A 20,277-nucleotide genomic window follows, 5' to 3' on the forward strand; every position below is an offset into this window, starting at 1 on the left:
TGACATTGTTATGTTTAGATGGGTGTTGTGAATTTACCCTATATCAATGAGACATTTTGATTTTGTAATCATACGATGAGTTTGATTTATGTATGTTGTTAATTTATCGTAGAATAACGATATTCATGAAATATTTTGATTTGTTAATCATATTTGAATTTTAGTTGTTTTGATTAAAAATAATACTGATTTTATTAGTATTATGTTGCTATTTTATACATGTTTTGAAAATTGTTAATGGCACATTGTTATTTTTTTGGATGGATGTTGTCAATTTCTCTTAAATTTCTTTACAAATGATTTTGAATTGTGATATCTGCTTTAATGATATTTAGAAACTATCATATATTTCACTATGAATCTATAAAGGGGGTCATATATGTAAAGAAAAATATACTCTATATAAGAAGTCAAATGCGGATGTAACCATGGATGCAAAATTGAAAGTAAAATTGGATGTTAAACTAGGAATTAATACAAAATGCAAACAATTGACATACAAAGTGTTTTAAATTAGAAGTGAAAAATTGTGCAATAGTTGACACAAAGAAGGGAACAAAACATGGCATACAAAAGGATATCAAATTGGGCAAAAACAAGGACACATAAATGGGCACCAAATTAGATGCAAAAAAAGACAACAACTAGATGTAAAATAAGATGCAAAGTTGAGCGTTAAAAAGAAGCAAAAAACGTTACAAATTAATATGCCAAATGATGATGCAAATAATGGTGTAAATTTGGGATGCAAACTTGGGTGCAAAAAAGGAAAAAAAAAATATGTAAGAAAAGACATAAAACAAGATGCAAAATGGGGCTGAAAAAAGGTGAAACCAAGGATGCCATATTGGATGTAAAAAATGATTCCTAATCACATGCAAATTTAGGCTCGAACTCAGACACAAAATTATATGCAAATGTGGACACAAAATGAGGCAAAAAAAGATGCAAATTTGGATGGTGAAAACGATGTAAAACTAGACACCAAAAAAATGCAAAATTGGATGAAAAAGTCTGTGTAAATAATGGTGCAACATTGGACACAAGTAGACAAAAAAATGTTGCAAAAATGGGCATAAAATAGCTTAAAATTGGATGCAAAACTTGGTGCAAAAACAAATACAAAATTAGACGTAAAAAGTGGCTCTACATTGAATGTACCATTAGACACAAAATAAGATGCAAAGGTGGACACAACACATGACTCAACATAAGATGCAAATATAAATGCAAATTTGGATGCTCAAAATGATGTAACATTAGATGCAAGAGATGGTGTTAAAAATGATGCAAAATTGGATGAAACAAATGACGCAAAATATGGTGCAAAATGAGATGGGAAAAATGGAGTCAAATCAAACGTAAATGTGGATGTAAAAAATGGTCCAAAAAAAGATGCAAAAATGGGCACAAAAATGGATGCAAAATTTGGTGCTAAATCAAATTCAACACATGGTGCAAAGATAGGCACCAAAGCTAGTGCAAAAATAGAAGCAAAAACTAGTGTAAGACTAGATACAAAACCTGGCGTAAGATTAGATGCAAAAACTGACACAAAATGGATGCATAAAAAGACGTTAAATTGGATTCAAAATACAGTGTAAACTTGATGCAAATGATGGTGCAAAAATGGAAGCAAAGAATGACACAAAATAGGAAGCAAAGGAGAATGAAAAATAGATGCAAAAAATGACACAAAACTAGAAGCAAAACCTGTCATAAAATAAGATGCAAATCTTGGTTCAAAATTTGACGCAATAAATGATGCATAGTTTGGTGTAAAAAATGATGCAAAATCTAGCGTGAAAAATGATGCAAAATCAGGTGCAAAAAAGGACGCTTTAAAAATTGTACAATAGAGCCAGATTTAGCGCCAGGTTGCTCATCACAATTACAAAAAAAATGCACTAAAATCTGGCGCAAATTGCTGGTTTTGTTGTAGTGATTCTTAAGCCCCAACCTCCTCTTTTGGATTAGCAATCCATTTCCACCTAATGAGAGGGAGCTTCCTTTCTCCTTACCACCAAACCACAAAAATCTAAAGCATTTCTACCTTATTCTTTCAAACATATTCTTAGGAGATATGCATTTATGAATTCTAGTACATTAGAAGTGATTCAAGCACTAGTTTCATAAGGGTTAATCTAACCCTAAGGAACAACCATATATTGTACCAAATAAATATTTTATCTTCTAATTTTTCATGAAGCTATCCCTAATCCCAAAAACTATATCCATTAGATTTTAGTATAAAACCTGCAAAACCCTTAGAATTAAACAACATTCCTCAAAGTAAAGTGAAATGTAAAAGCTTCAATGCTACATAAAGGATATGGATACCGAAAGATAAAATTCAATGTTGGAAAATAATCCTATTCAATACTGTTGAATCACAACACCTCCCCTACCAACTATAGGTTTACAGTACAGTGGTGGAGGAATCAATCACATTGCCACATAAATAAAATAAAAATCGAAACAACCACACCATAAATTACACATGCAATGCAAAATAAATTTGAAGGTATATTCACCAGTAGCCTCTCCAAGCGCATTCTACTTGAAGAGAACTGGTAAGTTCCATATATGCAACATGGATTAACTCAAGAGAATGGTAATATTTTTATATCATACAAAAACTTTGAGATTATAAACTCTAACCTATCTCCCTCTAACCCTAGTTGTAAGCAAGCTTGGGAACCCATGATTGTTAATCCTAATTGAGTTGTAGATGAACATATTTATACTAAGAGAGACTAGGATTTTCATTGAGGAATTCCAAGCAATGCACTATAGTATTACCCCTAAATTCACCATTTTCCTTTACATAAGTTAAAGTGGCTTCTCGAGGAATAGGATCTAAAGGGTGTGTGATCCTTCTTTGGCATAGAAACAAGTGATCCACTGGAGAGTCCATGACATCACTCTTTCTCTTGTTGTACTGCATTAGATGGATATTGTGGAGTATGTAACTATCTTCCTCCTTGGGTTAAAACAAGTGGTTTGGTAGAGAGTCCACAGTACCACTCTTTCTCTTGGTTTGTTGCTTTAAATGGTTGTTGTAGAATGCACAACCATGTCCCCCTTTTCGAGTTGGAACATTGTGGATCACACCTTTGTAGCCTCGAATGTTTCCCTATTCAGTTATCTAGGGCAAGCAAATTGATGTCCTAATCTTATGTCAACGAAGCATTGCCTTCCTCATCACAATGATGGGTGCATATTGGCTACAAACTTGGAAGGAAAATGGTCATTGTTGATCTTTTCATATCATTGTAGCCATGACACATGACAAAGGCATAACCAAGGCTAAAAGGCAAATGAAATAACTCTTTCCATAGCCATAGGGGTTAGAACTATATAAAAAAAAATCACCAACAAGCACATCAAACTCATCAACAATAGGAAAACCCAAGCATTCTCACATAACAATCTCATAAAATATAACCAAAACAAACCACTGGAAGCTATTAATCAACACACTATCATTAGCCATATAATTAGTCAATTATTAGAAATTAATGTGAATAATGGATAAACTTCAAGGCTCTAAGGAGTAATTAGTTATGCAAAAATGAATATGATGGGATGATTGAAGGGCCCATCATCTTTCATTCTAGATGCTTAAAATACATGTCCAATGTTTATTTGAATTTTTCTTCTTGTATAGGAGAACCATTGCTATAAAAACAATGTTCACACAGTAAGCGAGTAAGATATAAGTTTCATCCAATTTTAATATCTTTTATTATTAGCCCCTGCGCTCTTATGCCCCATAATTGTCTTGCTTTGTCCCCCTCAAAGAATCAAGCATAATAGAGGCAAAATAGGACAACCCTCAACTCAATCTTCTAGTAGTTCTAAAGAACTTGTAGTCATATCCAAACTAGGAACGAGGTTGTAAAAGACATCATCATATCTAACTTACCATGTCTCATCCCTAAATGAAGAAGCATTAACCCAAGGTACAAATGACTTACTATGTTGTAAGCCTTTGATAGATCAAACTTAATAATAAATTACTTCTTGATTTTTATAGGATGTCATGGGTTGCTCCCACTGCATCATGGATTTATCTCTCTTAAAAATCAAAATTGTTACAAAGATATCGAATTTTATAGAACCTTCTTCAACCTACTAATTACGACCTTTGAGCTATATTTAGAACTCTGCATAATGAATAAACGTTGGATTAGAGGTTTCTGCAGTGGTTAGGGTTTCCCTAGTGTCGCCACATTGTTTAAAGAAGTCGAGATCTGAAGAGAGTTTGCGATGTCCCTTCAGAAGCCAAAATCTAAAGAGAGTCTGGCATGTCATTGCTTTCTAGAGACACCGAGATTTGTAGAAATATGATCTCCTTAGCCCACCTACAAATTTTCCTTGTTTGCAGGTTTGACATTAGGCACCTTCTTTATGAAGAGATTTGTTCTTTAGCTATAGGGATCCTACGCCCACATGAGGATTGGTTGGTTTCTTTTTGTTTTTGGTGATTTCTAATTGTCGACCTATGAATGGGTGGTCCTTCCAAACCCAATAAGGTAGCTCATGTTTCTTTTCCTAATGGTTCTTATTTAGTTGCTTACAAATGTCTTAAGAAATGTAGATTTGCAAAAAGGGAGAAAACAATCCCTAATCTTAACATCGGCTTCTCTATGATGAAAAAGAACATCAATATCCTTTAGGAAAGAGGTTTCGCTGGTAAGTTACACGCATTTGACCTAGTCCTAACTTTGTTCTAGATTGGATTTCTAAAAATTGGTTAGATCATGAGCTAATTGCTACTTTGTAATGTGGAAAAGGAATTTTATTTTTATTTTTGAAAGCAAAGAGAATAGGGATGTGATCTTCAAATATGACCCCTAGGAAAATGTTTCTTGCCCAGTGGACTCTAGATTTTAACCCAAACATGCAAATCTCTTTTGCCCTTGGTTGTATTAGATCGTTGCATCTATCCATTATTTTTTGGGGTGATGGTATTTTTAAAGCTATTTGAGACAAGTTGGGCCATTATATTACTCATGCAGAGCCTGAGCATAATATTTTTACATGTGCCAAAAATTGTGTGGAAATGGACTTTGGAAAATGACTTCGACTTGGAGGGTTAGATTCATGTTCATATCTTGGATTATGAGCAAGTTCCTTTCAAATGCAACTATTGCCATGAGTATGGGAACTTTGCGAAAAGGTGTCCTAATGCTCAAGCACCTCAACCATTTTCTAAGCCAAATACAACTTCTCAAAATAATGACGAGCAAGGATCATTCAAACAAGTTTGAAGAAAGTAAAAGAAATTGTAGGACACAACTTGAAATTAGGCCTAGGTCATGCCCATTACTCCCCCTAGTTATAGATTTGGAGCATTGCAAACCCTAGTGGAAGAAGATGAGGATTTAGACCCCCATCTTGGATCTCAGCCAACATCAGATCAAGTGTAAACAAAGAACATCAATCCTCACAATGAGAAAGAGATCCCACATGAGGAAAATGTGGAATCTTCACAAGATAAGGACCCAATTTTAGAAAAGGAGGAATGAAAATATGAAAAGGAGAAAGATGAAGAGGTCATATTTCCTCTTCTTCTTCCTTTGTAGATGTTTGAAAAAAAAAAAAAAAAAACTGAGTTCCTTCCCCCCATTAAGAAGAGGTAGGAAAGATCGCACAAATATATCTTCAACATTTGGTACCTAGCATTCCCCTGACTCCCTAGGATTTAGTGGGGTGTCAATTTTGCTCAAATCTTAGACATGTTTTGTTTTTGCATCATTTTGTGCAAACAATTTGTAATAATCTACTCTTGTATCTAGAAGCAACAAGATCAAGTTATAGAAGGCTTAGTGTTGGGGCTCTCCCCTTTATCATTTTTTCGGGAGGAGGATTGTTTTTGTTTGTTTGTTTTGATGTCTTTTTCTTTTCAAAATCTCTAAATTAGATATTCATTATATTATTCTTTTTTATGTACTTTTGTTGCATGCCTTAGCCACAAACTCTTGATTAAGATAAATTTTCCTATTATGGTTAAAAAAATTATGACCTTTGTGCTAATTTTATAAATGGTATTCCCAAGTAAGATTGGCCCAAATTCCTCAAAGAAGGGTGTATGATTTGTTTTGGGGATCAAAGCTAAAAATCATGAATTAAAGGCAATCATGAATTAAAGGCTCCCAACATCCTACTTGAGATTCTTGATTCCACCACTTTAAATAGATCATCTTCAATGAGATCATAAAATCCTAATTAGAACTCTACAATCCCCTCATATCGGCTTGGACTCTTTCATTTTTAAAGATATTCTAATACAAATATGAGTTTTTCCTTTGTGAATTTTGCCATGGACTCTTTCATTTTTTAAGAGATTCTAATACAAATATGAGTTTTTCCTTTATGAATTTTGCCATATGTTCATTATTTGCTTCATGATCTATGAAATTAGGGAAGGAGGCCATTCTAGTTGTCTTTGTTATGTTGGCTCTGTGAGGCTCCTTGTATAGACTTTGAAAGTGAGATACACATAGTGCCACTATCTCATGAAACCTTTGAACTTTGCTTCTATCTTCTTTGTTCATTTTCCAAATTGTATCAATATTAATTTTATGTTTAGCATATGATTGGAAGAATTTGGTCTTGACACTCCCCTTATTAGCCATAGGACCCAACTTTTCACACTCCATTTACTCTTCCCAATTTAACAATAGTTTATTTTTAGCTTCTAAATCCTTCAATTGAATAATATATTCTTCCAAAAATACCCACTATGAAATACTGATCATACAACATAGAAATTTCCTCTTCTAAAACATGCAAGGTCCTATAAATAACTTTTGTATTTTTGAATTATCATGAAAGTCATATAAATAACTTTTGTACTTTTGAATTATCAAGGTAATAATTGCCATCTTCACTTGTCTTGGATTGTCAAATTATTGAAACACCGAGTGACATTCTTTATACAATGAAGGGCCTCCATTTATTCCCAACCAAACCTAAAAATTCTTCATCGTCTAATCATTTGGGATTGAACTTAAAAGGGTATAGAAGTTTATTCCCATCCTTCAATATTATAGGAAATGATCAGAAAGCTTTTTAACATATCTGCCTATTGCATTATCTTCTTTGAAACTAGAAAATTTGTGTGATCTCGTGGAGATACTCCTGTATCCTGATCTAAAGTTTCTAAACATTGGCTTGGCTTGGCTTCCATTGGCTCCGCAACACATTGCCCCCCAAGAATTCTAGTCTGTCAGGAAAATATTCTACCAGATCCATACAAGTAGTAAGACCCCAAATTTATGGCCTTTTTCTAACAAAATTTAAATCACCTCCTCTAATTATATTCTCCTCGGACAGGAAGTCATGATTGAAAGAAATTTTCCCGCTAAGTCTGTCTATCCACATAAAACCCATAGAAGTTTATTACCCAGAACTCTTTCCTGGTTTCTATCGAATATAGAATTGTCAAAACCCCCGCATCAATCACAAAAGAGAATGTCAGATTGAAAGGAGAATTCCAGCTCTACACCAATCCCACGTATCTACCATTTGCATTCCAAGACCTAAACTGCCAATTCTTGAAGAAGATTGATAGAATAGCTACCATCTCAGTTTCCCACAGTAGCCTCTTGTAGTAATAGATATCAGGTTTGCAAAAATTGCACAATATTTTGACAGTGAGTTCTTCATGGGCACTGCGCATATCTCTAACATTAAGGGTGAGAGTAATCATTGTGAAACCCTACATGGGGCACAGCCTGATCTAATTTTTGTTTCCCAATTTGTATTTCTTGCTCGGCTTTCTCTTGAACCGCTGACAAGAAGGATTTACTACCTAGGGTTTTGAACCCTGTCAAAGTCCTCCCTCTAATCCTTTCAGATCGCTGGTCACCTCATCTTATCTACGGTCGAAGAAAAGGATTCTGAGCCTGATTCATCCCTTATCGCCTCTGAGCCCTTAAATGGAAAAATTAGCACAGAAACATCTAAGAACTTTGACACTAGTTTCTCTGCCATTGGATCAACCACAAGAGGCCTACATTAATCTTTAGATGGACCCAACCCTTCCCGTGGCCCTCGCTGTCTAGACCCACTAAATGAAATGACAACGACTCAATCTCTCGAGCCAAAACACCAAGTTTGAAGCCAAATAATTAAGCATGGAACGAATTTTCTTACCATTTTTGTGGTGCTCTGCCAAAGTGGAAAAGTTTTCAAGTATTTCCTCCGGCCTGAATCTTCCGAGTGGAGTAAGCATCCGACCTTCTCTAGAGTTGAGAGTCCCATTCAGAGGACCGGCAGGAATCTTATGTGAACCATATAGTCCCCTTTAGGGGTTAAATTTGACGGGTTCCCTTACCCGTCACCAAAAAAAATTATGACGGTTTTATTTTTAAACTACCCTTCACATGACTTTTTATATTTATTTCTACCCTGTATAATATTTTTTTCTATAAAAACATAAGCAGTGAAGATTCATCATTTTTTATATTTTTTTGACAGTTTTTAATATATATATAGTAAAAATAAATTAACTAGCAATTGTCCCAAAAGGTACAAAGAGAGGCCGATAGGATTATTAAATTGGAATTGTTGAATTTTTCTAGCAGAGATGTTTGTTCAAGCCAAAGACTATATCCAGAATACTGAAACCATGATCGAAGACACAAAAGAATGATCAAACAGAACACATGCCAACTTATAAGACAAAACACATCATAGACTCTCTAGCTCATGATGATGAATGCAGATGGAAATCAGTGCAGAAGGCCACCCCATATAGTCATGATCGAAGCCAAGAAGTAGAAAAACCCATTCATAGATACAACAATAACGTGGACGCCAGGAGCTATGACAGTCCAATGATCTGACAGGTTTAAAGCATGGGAAAATCAACCCTCAAGAAGCCACAAATAACTTCGCAATAAAATATAAAATATAAAAGCATGCATGCCGCCTTCTTCATTTAAGAGTCTTCAGCGCTGGAAACAAATCATTACCTATTTTCCAGATAATTCATAGTAAGATTAAAATTGGCTATACCACAGTATGAAGTCAGCCCTGCTGAGACAAATAAATGTACATTGAGAAATCTTACCTCCAAATCCTGGAATAAGCGCAAATTGAAGTTCTGGAAACCCAAGTTGCGCTTTTGGGGTTGAAATATGAGCATGACAAGACTGCGTAAATTAAATACATCCATGATAACTCAAAACATGTAAGTTCCCAAAATTCCCCTTCCAAAACATAAAATTACAAGAGATGGACAATCATTGCCACATACCATTGCTAATTCTAATCCACCACCAAGTGCAAGCCCTTGAATAGTAGCTACGGAAGGTTTCTTAGCCTCTATAACAACACCAAAAGGCCAAAAAGGTCAGAGCCAGAAAAAGGTTCCATCCTAAAAACACATAGAATCCTTTTCCAAACTTTCAGGGGTGCCTAAACATCCATCAGAATCTTAATTTTTTTATGTTAACAATATCAACATATCCAGCTACGTATTATAATACAGGAAAACATGTAGAATCCTTTACCAATACATTGATGAGTTCCTACCTATGCTATAAGAATGCTACTTTTAACTGTACCATCACATCCAACTATACTCTACAATAAGCCTAGGTATCCATATTTTGGCACATTCCTAGAAAAGCTCAAAATGTCAAGGGTATGATAATTTTTCGCTTTATAGTATTCAAATTACATATGGAAAATAACGATCTAGCAAAATGTCTTTTACAAGAATTGTAATGTTTTTTGAAATGACAAGTCAAAGTAAAAGCAACTACATTATTTGTGGATTTGATAATTGCTAACATTCCCGAGATACAGTACCCCCACTTCAGCCATACATATCACCGACAACTTGCAACTTTAGTGAAAACAAAAAAAACAACATATATAACAAACGCCTACCTTCAATAGTATTGATCATAAGATCAACAGAAACTCTACCCAAATGCGATAAGTTCCCTGCTAGATACACAGTTACAGAGAATTGAATATGAGCAAACATGGAAACCTTTGAAACAATCTACAACAGAATTTGAATTTTGTATGAAAACTTAGTTTGGCATACCAGTCTGTTGTACTTCCTGGAGAACGTTGATGTCAAAACCACTTGAGAATTTGCCTCCATTACCTAATAATGCCAAAACAGAGACATAGACATGAAATCATCTCGATTTTTGAACATAAGCATTTACATCTCTCTATATATATGAATATATATAAAGATTTATAACACCATTGAACATTTAGTACAATTTCCATCCCTTCTGCAAACTGCATTCATATCACTATCACTATTATAATCAAACAATCCTTCAAAATTAGATTGCAACTGACAACTTCAAAACATGCATACCAGTGACAACAATGGCCTTCACATCATTTCTCCTCATTGCTTTGTCATATTTTTCTTTCAAGCCTGCAAGAACTGTAAATAAAACCAATTGAACGGTTACTATAGATATTAAGTTAAATGATAACACATATGCTAATCCATTACTTACACCAAGATATCAACACACAAATGCGTATGTCATTAAGCCTTCTCTTTCAATGAACATAAAATTATGACGTAGTCAATTACTTACTGGACAGTAATATGATGAATTTGGTAAGGTTGACCTATGATTTGGAATTGATATGTGCAAGGTTCACCGAAAGTTTGTTCTTGAAATTTATTACAACGATGAATGGTTCTATGTTATGATGATCTTGATAATGCTGATCTACAATCTAGAATCTGCATTATGAGATTCCCTAATGGAAAGAGCTTTTTCTTGAAATTAATTATCACAATTAAGGGTTCAACCAATTAGTAATATGTATTTGTTCTAGATATCGCTCTAACTTTTACGCTATGCATTCCACATTATGTATTTCTCGTAATCAACTATGCTTTTATTGCAAGACTTGAATATCCTTTCTTTCCATAGGCTTATCAGCATATTTCATTACTCATTTTCACAACAAAGAATGTCCAAGATAGTTCTCATTTTTCTAACTATGCTCATAATCTTTAATCTCAAAATCACATCTCTGATTGCGAAGGTGTCATCAGGCTGACCTGATTTTATGTTTGTACTCTCTTTTCTCATTAACAAGACTTCAGAGTCCCATATTTTTTTTAACACCTCCTTCTAAAGATTCTTTAAAAGCTGATAGTTTGCATTAACTTGCAGCTCAATCTCAGGATTAGATCAAGCAAGCATCCATAAAAATGAAGATGACTCTGACAAGAGTAGACTCCTCGATTACTTTAAGCTTTGCCCACTCTATCCAAAATTTGCCAAAAAAAGTGAGAATTCAGTACAACTTCTACAATGTAATGCTAGTTTGGCCAAAAAGCAGCTTCTTCAGAAAAACAAAGAAGCATGAGAAATTTAAAGAATGTCGCCAGACTATTCTAATTCGTCTGAGTCAAATTTCCAAGTTCAACTCTGTTCTTTGAGGAAACCAAATCTAACTTGACCCCGAGTTATATATTCAGAGTCAAGGTCACAGGCGAGTCAAACTGATTCAATAAGTTCCGACTTTCAAGTGATGTTTCAGACTTTGCCATCTCTATCTAAAAGATAGAGAGAACCCAAAAAGACACTCATTGTGTTTGTTTTTCTAACCTAATTTGACAGCAGCCAACCAACAAACCCGTGTCACCTATCGAGAATCCATAGCATTTCAAGTATGTGTATGTATATAAAATCTAAAATGAGTTGTCTTTAATATTCCCGTTTTATAGCTGTCATAAATACTTGTATTAATCAAAAACACATTTTCTCCCCCGAAGGTATTTTTTCCTTTGTTGAGCTATGGTCTAGAGGTCGAGACAGGGAAGTCACCACAATAACAACCCAGGTTCAAACCGCAGCTGGAATAGAGCCCCACTCGTGTATGAATCGGCGAAGATTTACAGCACCCGCATTAATAGAGGCTTTATGGGATGAAGTTGGGATTTATTGCTCCCAACAGACCATAAAAAAGTGTTTACCCCTGCCCAGAAAAAGTAAATTTAGTGTATTTTTTACATTCCCAAATCAATTTACAAGTTTTTCCAGAGTTCGAATTAACTCTTGATATTCGGAACCTGCGTAGACCTAAGAAATCGTCTAAAAGGCCAATCCCTCGGTTGGTTCAGATGCTCTCGTAGGTGTTACGCTGGCCCAAGCCTGATCACTAAGCCACCTCCGTAAGTAGCTTGGTTGCTCCACAATATTTTTTGGATAATTTATATTTGTCTGTGCACTCTAGGGTATGTCTGCCTAAAACTATATATTTCTTGTAAACCTACGCTTATGGTTTAGCCATAGTTTTTTAGAATATAAATTAGTGACAAGGTACATATTGTGCAAATTCGGAAGTACCTCAAGCGACTCAAAGATCCTTATAGTCTTACAGTACCGTCCAAACATCAATGAAATAGGAACATTTGCCAGCCATTCCTAATATTGATCCTACCCATTAAGAGATGTGGTTCAATCAAGGAAATTGCCATGTATTTCGCTCACTTAATTTACCCTTTGCAGACCCTTTTTAAAGGCTGACCGGACTCCTTATGGCTTTGTAATAATTTTTGTAATAATTTTTTATAAGTGGTTCATATTAGTAGGCCTTGGAGGCATCGACATAAAGTGCCCACACTTAGGGCAGGGAGTGTGAGACCCATCACTTGGAAGCAGTGTGCTTCTTTTGTGAATCTTGTGCATAATTCATGATATATTAACTATTTTCTGAACAATGCACAATTTTTTTTTTTAATATGCTATATTCGGGTGTACTCACTGTGCTTGTGCATTTTTGCATATTATAGGGAATCACTTTCATTAAACATATGTTGAATAGCAGCCATTGCATATAACGAACACGCTATTCAAACACTATGTATAGCTATTGAATCTGAAAGTTCACACATTCCTTCAGTCCAGGCATCTAGAAGAACTATCTGGGGCCAAGCTCATGTTTGTAATAACAGCTATCTGGGTCCTCCCTCTTGTCAGAAACAGGACCCTGAAAACAGCATCCAGACCATAACAATAATCAGATTCCATCAGTCACACAACTGTGGCCAGATTGCAGACTATCATGGGCAGTTTCTATTTATTTGCAGCCTGACCAACCCATCTAAATGCAACAATCTGCAGAAAGAGGAGTAATTCAATTCCCATTTTCTTTTCGTACAAAGTTACAAAGAGGCAAATGGAGTATGATGTGCAAGGGGAAAGAATGTGGGCAGTTTCGATATAATTTTAGCCTTACCAACCCATGTAATTTCATGGACTGCAAGGAAGGGCTTTGAATGACCTCGCCTCCTACCTATCCTTAGGTGTGCATAATCAAAATTTTCTCTGAAAATGTGTGCTCATACCATGTTTTGTCTAATAGTATTGTTAGTATGTCAGTTTCTTAAGCAGCACATATGCAGAATTCAGATTAGTATGTCAGTTTCTTAAGCAGCACATATGCAGAATTCAGAGTAGAATGACATGGATAGGCCTCCACAATATTTTTTGGATAATTTATACTTGTCTGTGCACTCTAGGATATGTCTGCCTAAAACTATATATTTCTTGTAAACCTACGCTTATGGTTTAGCCACAGTTTTTTAGAATATAATTTCAACTGTTTTTGTGCAAAAAGAGAGCAAGTTTAACACAAAGAAACTGTATAGAAGATTGTGTGTTCGTAAAAGATGTTAGAACCTGAAAGGTACTGATCAAATCAAAATGACAGGTCTTAAATATAAACCAAAATATGCAGAATCCGGAAAGGTATCTCAAAGTCTTGTTGATTCCATACTTTAATTTCTTTGATTATTTTGTCATTTTATGCTCCCTTTTCTTCAATCTCACGCTGATTGATGATCCTTGATACTGCTTCCCTTAAAGTTTTTGGATTTGGTAAATTAAATTCCTCAACAATATCATAGTCATAATCCAAAATCTCATTGCAAAGTTGGATGATACTTTTAATCCATTCTTGAATTTCTGTAAAATCATATTTTCTTTGCCCTAATGAGGCAAACATAAGTTTTACATTTTTCTTCGGAACCTTTTCAATATTTTCTGGGTTGAACTGTTTTTCCCAATCCAGGATTAAGATGAATCTTTGCTTGATATTCTTGTCTTGTACCATTAGAGACTCAATCATGTCAGTTAGATGAACAATATATTGATAATATCTATATATTTTGTCTAGCTGCATATAAAACTTAATCTGATTCTTTTGTAGTAATTAATTAACCTGCAAGGCCTGTTGTTTGAACATAATCATACTTTAACCAACTTCCTGATTTTTTCTTACATGCAACTGAAGAGTTTCAACCTGTTGTTTTAATGCGGAAGAGATTATCTCTATTTTACTTTCATCTTCTTCATTTAAAATTCTGATCTAATCCTCATTATCGTTTCTTATATTTGCAACTTGTTGAGCATATTTGCTCTCCATTTCTGCCAATTTATTCTATGATTCATTTTAACAATTTAACCTTTCTGTATTGAAATCCTCCACTAACTATTGCTGAGATATTGAAAAACCTTCTCTGAGAGTGGCATAATGTGTTTGCCACTATTCTTCATTAAATATTCTACTTTTCTCCAATTCAACTTCCAGTTCTTTGATTCTCCGAACTTTCTGATCATAATCAATAGAAAGTCCACTCACTACATTTTGTTGGTAATAAAAATAGGAACCAAGAGCTTGAGTGGATTCTTGAACTTTTTCCTTCGGATCGCCAATAGCCTACCAACTGAACTTTTTCCTGGTCCTTTTCACAACCAATTTGGTTTGAGAATTTCAATAATTAGTGAGAGATGACACTGTGTCAACTTCAAATAATGGTTTGAAAATATATACTATTAGTGGAATACCAGTTGAAAAAGGTGTTACTAAAACATTTGGAGATAAATATTCAGAGAATACTCTGGAGTTTAGAAAGACTTCCAATCTATTTGATAGTTTTCTGGCACTGTTGGTGTTGAAGTAAGATAAATTTCTTTATTGATACTGTCTGCAGCTTTTTGAACAACCTTAATCTCTTTAACTGATTCTTTTTCTTCTTCCACCTAGGCAGTATCTTGTCTTGATTATATTTCCAACTGATTTGTTTGTTATGGTGAGTCAACATCAATAATTAGTGTCTCCTGTGTCCTTTCCGGATCTCGCCAAGACAGTGGATGACTTTAAAGTTTATTTTAATCAATGTTCTGTTTTTCATATTGCGCGAATTTTTGTATATGTGAATAGAATGCCTTTTGATTTTAGAATAACATTAGCGTTGCAAAATTTTAGTTTAAAATAACTCTGGTTCGCAACCGTATTTTTCAACTCTACTGAAAAGTGTAGGGTTTTTATCTTATATACCCTTGATATAGAAAGCATTGCCTTCGTTTCGAAATTTGAGCAATTCTTTTGTCGGGTATCATTAGGTATCCTTTTCTAGCAAGATTGCACCGCATTGGTTGCTCAACGATGGTTTTTGGACAGTTCTGTTTTCTATTTCTATTTTTCGTCTTTATTCTGTCTTCGTCCCCATTCTCTGTCTACTAACTGTTATAGGATTTCTCAACTGCAATTATGTATCCAATTTTGAGAATGACTGACTGAAATTTAATATTTACCTTTTATCGTAACTCGCAATGAATGATATCGTTCTAAACCACTCAATGTTCCGCAAGCAACATACTGACCGAGAGCAGAGTATGATTTCATCCAATAGACACTTACTGAGTCTTCTTGTTGAAAGCGCTGAATATTTCTATTTCATTTTAGAAGAAACTTCGAGAAACACACCCTGAGGTCTAGGGATGCACTACATAACACGAACTTGCCGGTACTTATCTATTCTGCTAAAATGGCCCGGGATTTGCTGCCTGCCTCATCACTTGTCGATGTGCTATTCATTTGGCACATACAACAGCAGGGATAGAACCCTGATGTATGGCTTAAAACTTTGTTGACCTCACAACTTACAAGTGAACCAAGTGCCTGCTTGCAAGAGCTGAATAGTTCTATTCTTGCTATTCTGAGGTTTTGTGTCATTACAAGCATGTTGAGATTATTTTTTGATGCATAGGATTGACGTCTTGCAATATCTGTCTGACCAAATGCAAAATCCCTATGTGATTTGTGGACTTTGGACTCTGTGTCCAAGGATGTCCCCTTTACGAAATAAATATAGGCATTATAGACTTACAAAAAGATAAATAGGTACAATGGTTGTCCTAATTCCTTAGAGAACCTTTTAACAATTCCAGAGCCCTGTAATTTACTTGTGGTTTCAGCGTTATTAATGACTTGCTTGTAATTGCCCTTGTTCAGCAGGGGCTTCGCGATGAAAGCACGTCTTTACAAGTCCTAAAACAACCTAGAAGAGCACAATAGGTAAACAAACTACTAACCTGGGCTGGTAGATCTGCCACCTATTCTTTTTCTTGTGGATAACACGAAACATGGGTCATCCGGACCATAACCTAACTTCCTAGAGGATAAGTAAAAACGCGAGACTTTTTTTCTTAGCACAAACATCTGGGCAATAGCACCTACAAACAGAGACACTTTACAGTTTACGTTGCAGCATCCGTGAGTCAATAAGGTCATCAGGATTTTCACCTGTTCTTGGATACAGTCTTTCTATAGAAGCCCACTTGGCAAGATTTGAACCTGAGTGAACCTGGTCTTGGATGCGGCTTCCGTACGGAAACCTGACTGCGGAGATTTAAATCTGGGTGATCGTTACAACAAGCGCCCCAACTTGCCGCTAGACCACAGCGGAGCCAACAAAAACATAATAATTAAATCGGAGCCTTCTCTTTCTTTCTATTAAAGAAAGAGATCATGTCATCGAACATGAAATTAAGGACTGGAATAACCACATAGGAGTTGTTTTGAATATTTATCCTTCCAAATTTTGATGTCTCGAGACTGGCTAAAATTGCATTTGCATAGAAAAGTGTTTTTTCGACGTTTCCCTGTACCAACTTTCATTTACAAACTCGCATTGTATTTTAGACACCTGACATACTACAATTCATTGAAATACTCAGAGACTTTACTCCCGGGACTGCAATTAGTGAAAAAATAAACAAAAGTTGCGAATGGCTGATGCAATTTCATACTTGAGTGACAACCGCCTTTGCCTTCCAATCCGTGCGAAATCGGCTTCACGTTGTCAAACGACGCCCGCTCCGCTGCCATAACACCGATCTCCGCCTTCACCTTAACCTCATAATTCTCGGCGCTGTGAATAAACAGAAATCAGGACAGATGCTACCAAACGGACGGAAAGCAGGAAAACTAAGGTCATGGAAGCACGGAAACCGCAGAACAGGGTTTCCAAAGCACAAATCTGTTGATCGTGCATCGCAGAACAAGGGTTTTAAGCCACGAATGTGTGCTTCGCAAAACAGGGACCGCATAACTGGGTTTTCGAGAGTGTTGAGCAATAATGCTACCAAACAGGAAGTTCTCGGCGCTGTGAATAAATAGAAATCAGGAAAGCAGGGAAAACAGGAAGTTCTCGGCACTGAGAATAAACAGAAATCACGACAGATGCCTGCCGAATATTGACGCCAGGTGTCAACCTGAGAACGAAAAGGACGACGAAAGTCTGTTTCAAAGGAAGGCCTATCCGCGTATATGAATTTCAGTTTATTAATTAAAAACATTTAAAAAAATGAATTTTGAAGGAATTTCAAGAAAAGATATTAATGAGGGGAAAATTTGTGAAATTAAGTGACAGTTTCCAAAACAAGAAACTTAAGTGAGCCCTTCATTTTACTTCTACCGGCAGCGTGTGTCACATAATTTAGAATATTTTAGAATATTTGAAACATTTTAACTAAGTATTCTAAATATGACACTCCATAACTAAATAGGTTGGTACTGGAATGACAATTCATATTCTCATAACTCCAAATTAGCAAAACCTATATTTATGGAGTTATAGAGTGTCATATTCTCATAAGAAAAACACTCCATAACTAGGATAGGAAAAACCCTAACAATCTAATGTAATAAACGATCGTTTATATTCATGTCTATTTTTATAGATGTGTTTTTATCAAATTTTCTCCAATTTACGAAAGGTATAAGGTCATACAATCTACTTTTTTCAAGAAAGCGATGCAATCTAAGGATCAAATCTTCCTCATCAAGTTGAAAGTTGAAAGTTCTCGCTTTTCACATTAGGCCAAAGATAATTCATCCAAATCAATCTGCAACTCTTCCCACTTCTAAGGAGACCTGTTCTAGCTCAATAATGGGAGAATCTAAGGAGACCTATTCTAGCTCAATAATGGGAGAACTAAATGAGCCACACAGTGAGAGATGATATTTTATATTGGTAGAAGCTATTAAAAAGATACAAGATGGGTTTATGAGATTGACCCTTTACAATAATCCACAAAATACATTATATACATTTCATGCGAATATGTGAAGGGAAGGCCAACAAACAAAAATATCAATACATTAGAGGAAGACACAGTTTCTTTGTATATGTCTTATTGAAATAAATAATTGATGGATTTTATTTTTCATGTAAATAATATTTCATGTGGGCAAGAATAAAATATTGTTTAGGGTTCAAGTCTATGTAACAAAGTTGGAAACCATTACAATAATATACTCAATATGAATTTAACATGTCACTTGTAAGAATTGAAACATTGTAGGAAGTATAACAATCATTCCTCCCAACTATCTAAAAAAAGTCAATTGACAATTTGTATATTATTATATTTTTATTTTAATACTAAATTGAATTTAGTTGGACCAGTTTACATGTTGGATATTATTATTTGTTCAATAATTTGATAGGATGTTATCTAGATTTTATAGAACATGATTGAGTTAAGATCATATGACTCTGTTCTCAAATTATTGTAAGGTTTGATGAGTTTGGATATTATTTTTGACAGTAAAACTTTATACTTGATTTCCATTTTCAAATTTTCTATATTTTATATATGAAATTTAAACTAAATAAAAATTAATCTCCAAATAAACCAACTAATTTCTATTTAATTAATACACATTAAGGCAAGCTTTTAACTGATAAAGGAATTCCATTGAATAAAAAAAACTCTAAAATTTTCCATAATGCAAAATAAAATTTTGCTCTTTTGCAAAGAAGTGGTTTCAAGTTGGTTTCTTCTGAGAATTTATCTTTTAGAAATGTCATTCAAAGTGCAATTTTTAAGTATTTAGATGTGTTGTTTTGTAATTGGCATTCACCTTTTTGGCATTGGTCAGAAAATTATGATTGTTGGACATGTGTTCTCCAGCACCCATTGGAAAACTTTTACTGTAGTTGATGTAAGTAAAATACTCACAAAAAAATAACTATTTTGTAGATTCAAACTTGGATTGTCTAGCTAACTTGTCCCAACAAAGTTTGACTTGGGAGTAACTTGGAGATATTATCAACTATGATCTCAACTAACCTAATCTATTTTTTAAGGATGATTAAGATAAAGACGATGTATTATGAATAAAATGCAATGAAAATAGCATTGCAATATTGGCAAAAAAAAACAAAGAAAAAAAGAAAAATGACATTTTCCAATTATTTTCCCTCAAAGTCCCTCGCAAAGCCCTTTCTTGAAAATGTTCTTTGCCAACCAAACCCACCTTAGGATTCAAGACTGTTAGTGGTCCAAATAAATTAACAAACAAATTTATGAATAGTCTTATCTTCAAAACCTCAAACACCCATCATGCATTGCTTCTGTCGCAAGAGAAAGGGCGATGAGGGGAAGTTGGGCATAGCTGAACACCGTGCTATTAGCCCAAATTCGGAGAAGCCTTTACCGAGATAAATGCTTACTTCTTCCCTCAATGCTGAAGTGCTTGTATTTCTATTTATTATTGTATAAAATTGTGTAGCAGGGATATTGTAAAATTCCCAAAGCCTTTAGGGAATTTCAAGGCACGGCACAAGTAACAGAGAATCGAGAATGGTAGACGCTACTCTCAAACCCACTTTTATTTCAACAATCATCTTTCCGCCTTTTCTATGAGCTTCAATGTAATTTCTGAGTCAAAGAGTTTCCTCTGGCATCTATAAACTTTTGTTCAGTACTAGGAAACCAATATTCTGTTCAATATTGGTTTCTCTGAGTTGCACCCAAACTAATAGAATAATAGAATCACTTGGCATCAAATATGATAGATTGAAATAATAGATATCGCCTGACATCAGATCTGGTGGATTAAATGCGGAAGTCCAGAGACGGAGTGCGCCAGCCTGGAGTAAATAAATAAATAAATAAATATATATAT

The 20,277-nt window shown here is 34.8% G+C and overlaps 1 protein-coding gene across 2 annotated transcripts; it reads right to left on the bottom strand.

Moving 5' to 3' along the window:
• Window positions 1–8,551: 8,551 nt before the first annotated feature.
• On the bottom strand, window positions 8,552–17,501 carry LOC149258289 (peroxisomal fatty acid beta-oxidation multifunctional protein-like). Of its 2 annotated transcripts, none has more exons than XM_089371167.1 (7): window positions 17,112–17,501; window positions 10,361–10,432; window positions 10,073–10,135; window positions 9,910–9,966; window positions 9,272–9,339; window positions 9,086–9,136; window positions 8,552–8,987 (listed from the first exon to the last, which is right to left on the bottom strand). In XM_089371167.1, the coding sequence occupies exons 1-7, from the start codon at window positions 17,188–17,190 to the stop codon at window positions 8,964–8,966; spliced, it is 414 nt and encodes a 137-aa protein (XP_089227293.1). In that variant the 5' UTR covers window positions 17,191–17,501; the 3' UTR covers window positions 8,552–8,963. The 2 variants fall into 2 exon arrangements, with proteins under 2 accessions (XP_089227293.1, XP_089227291.1); XM_089371165.1 differs by having other exon boundaries at window positions 9,086–9,167; window positions 17,112–17,499.
• Window positions 17,502–20,277: the final 2,776 nt, after the last annotated feature.

This window comes from Pinus tabuliformis, chromosome 6, assembly GCF_031772625.1.
Source record: "Pinus tabuliformis cultivar Carrire ecotype Pingquan chromosome 6, CPIR1, whole genome shotgun sequence".
NCBI classification, from domain to species: domain Eukaryota; kingdom Viridiplantae; phylum Streptophyta; class Pinopsida; order Pinales; family Pinaceae; genus Pinus; species Pinus tabuliformis.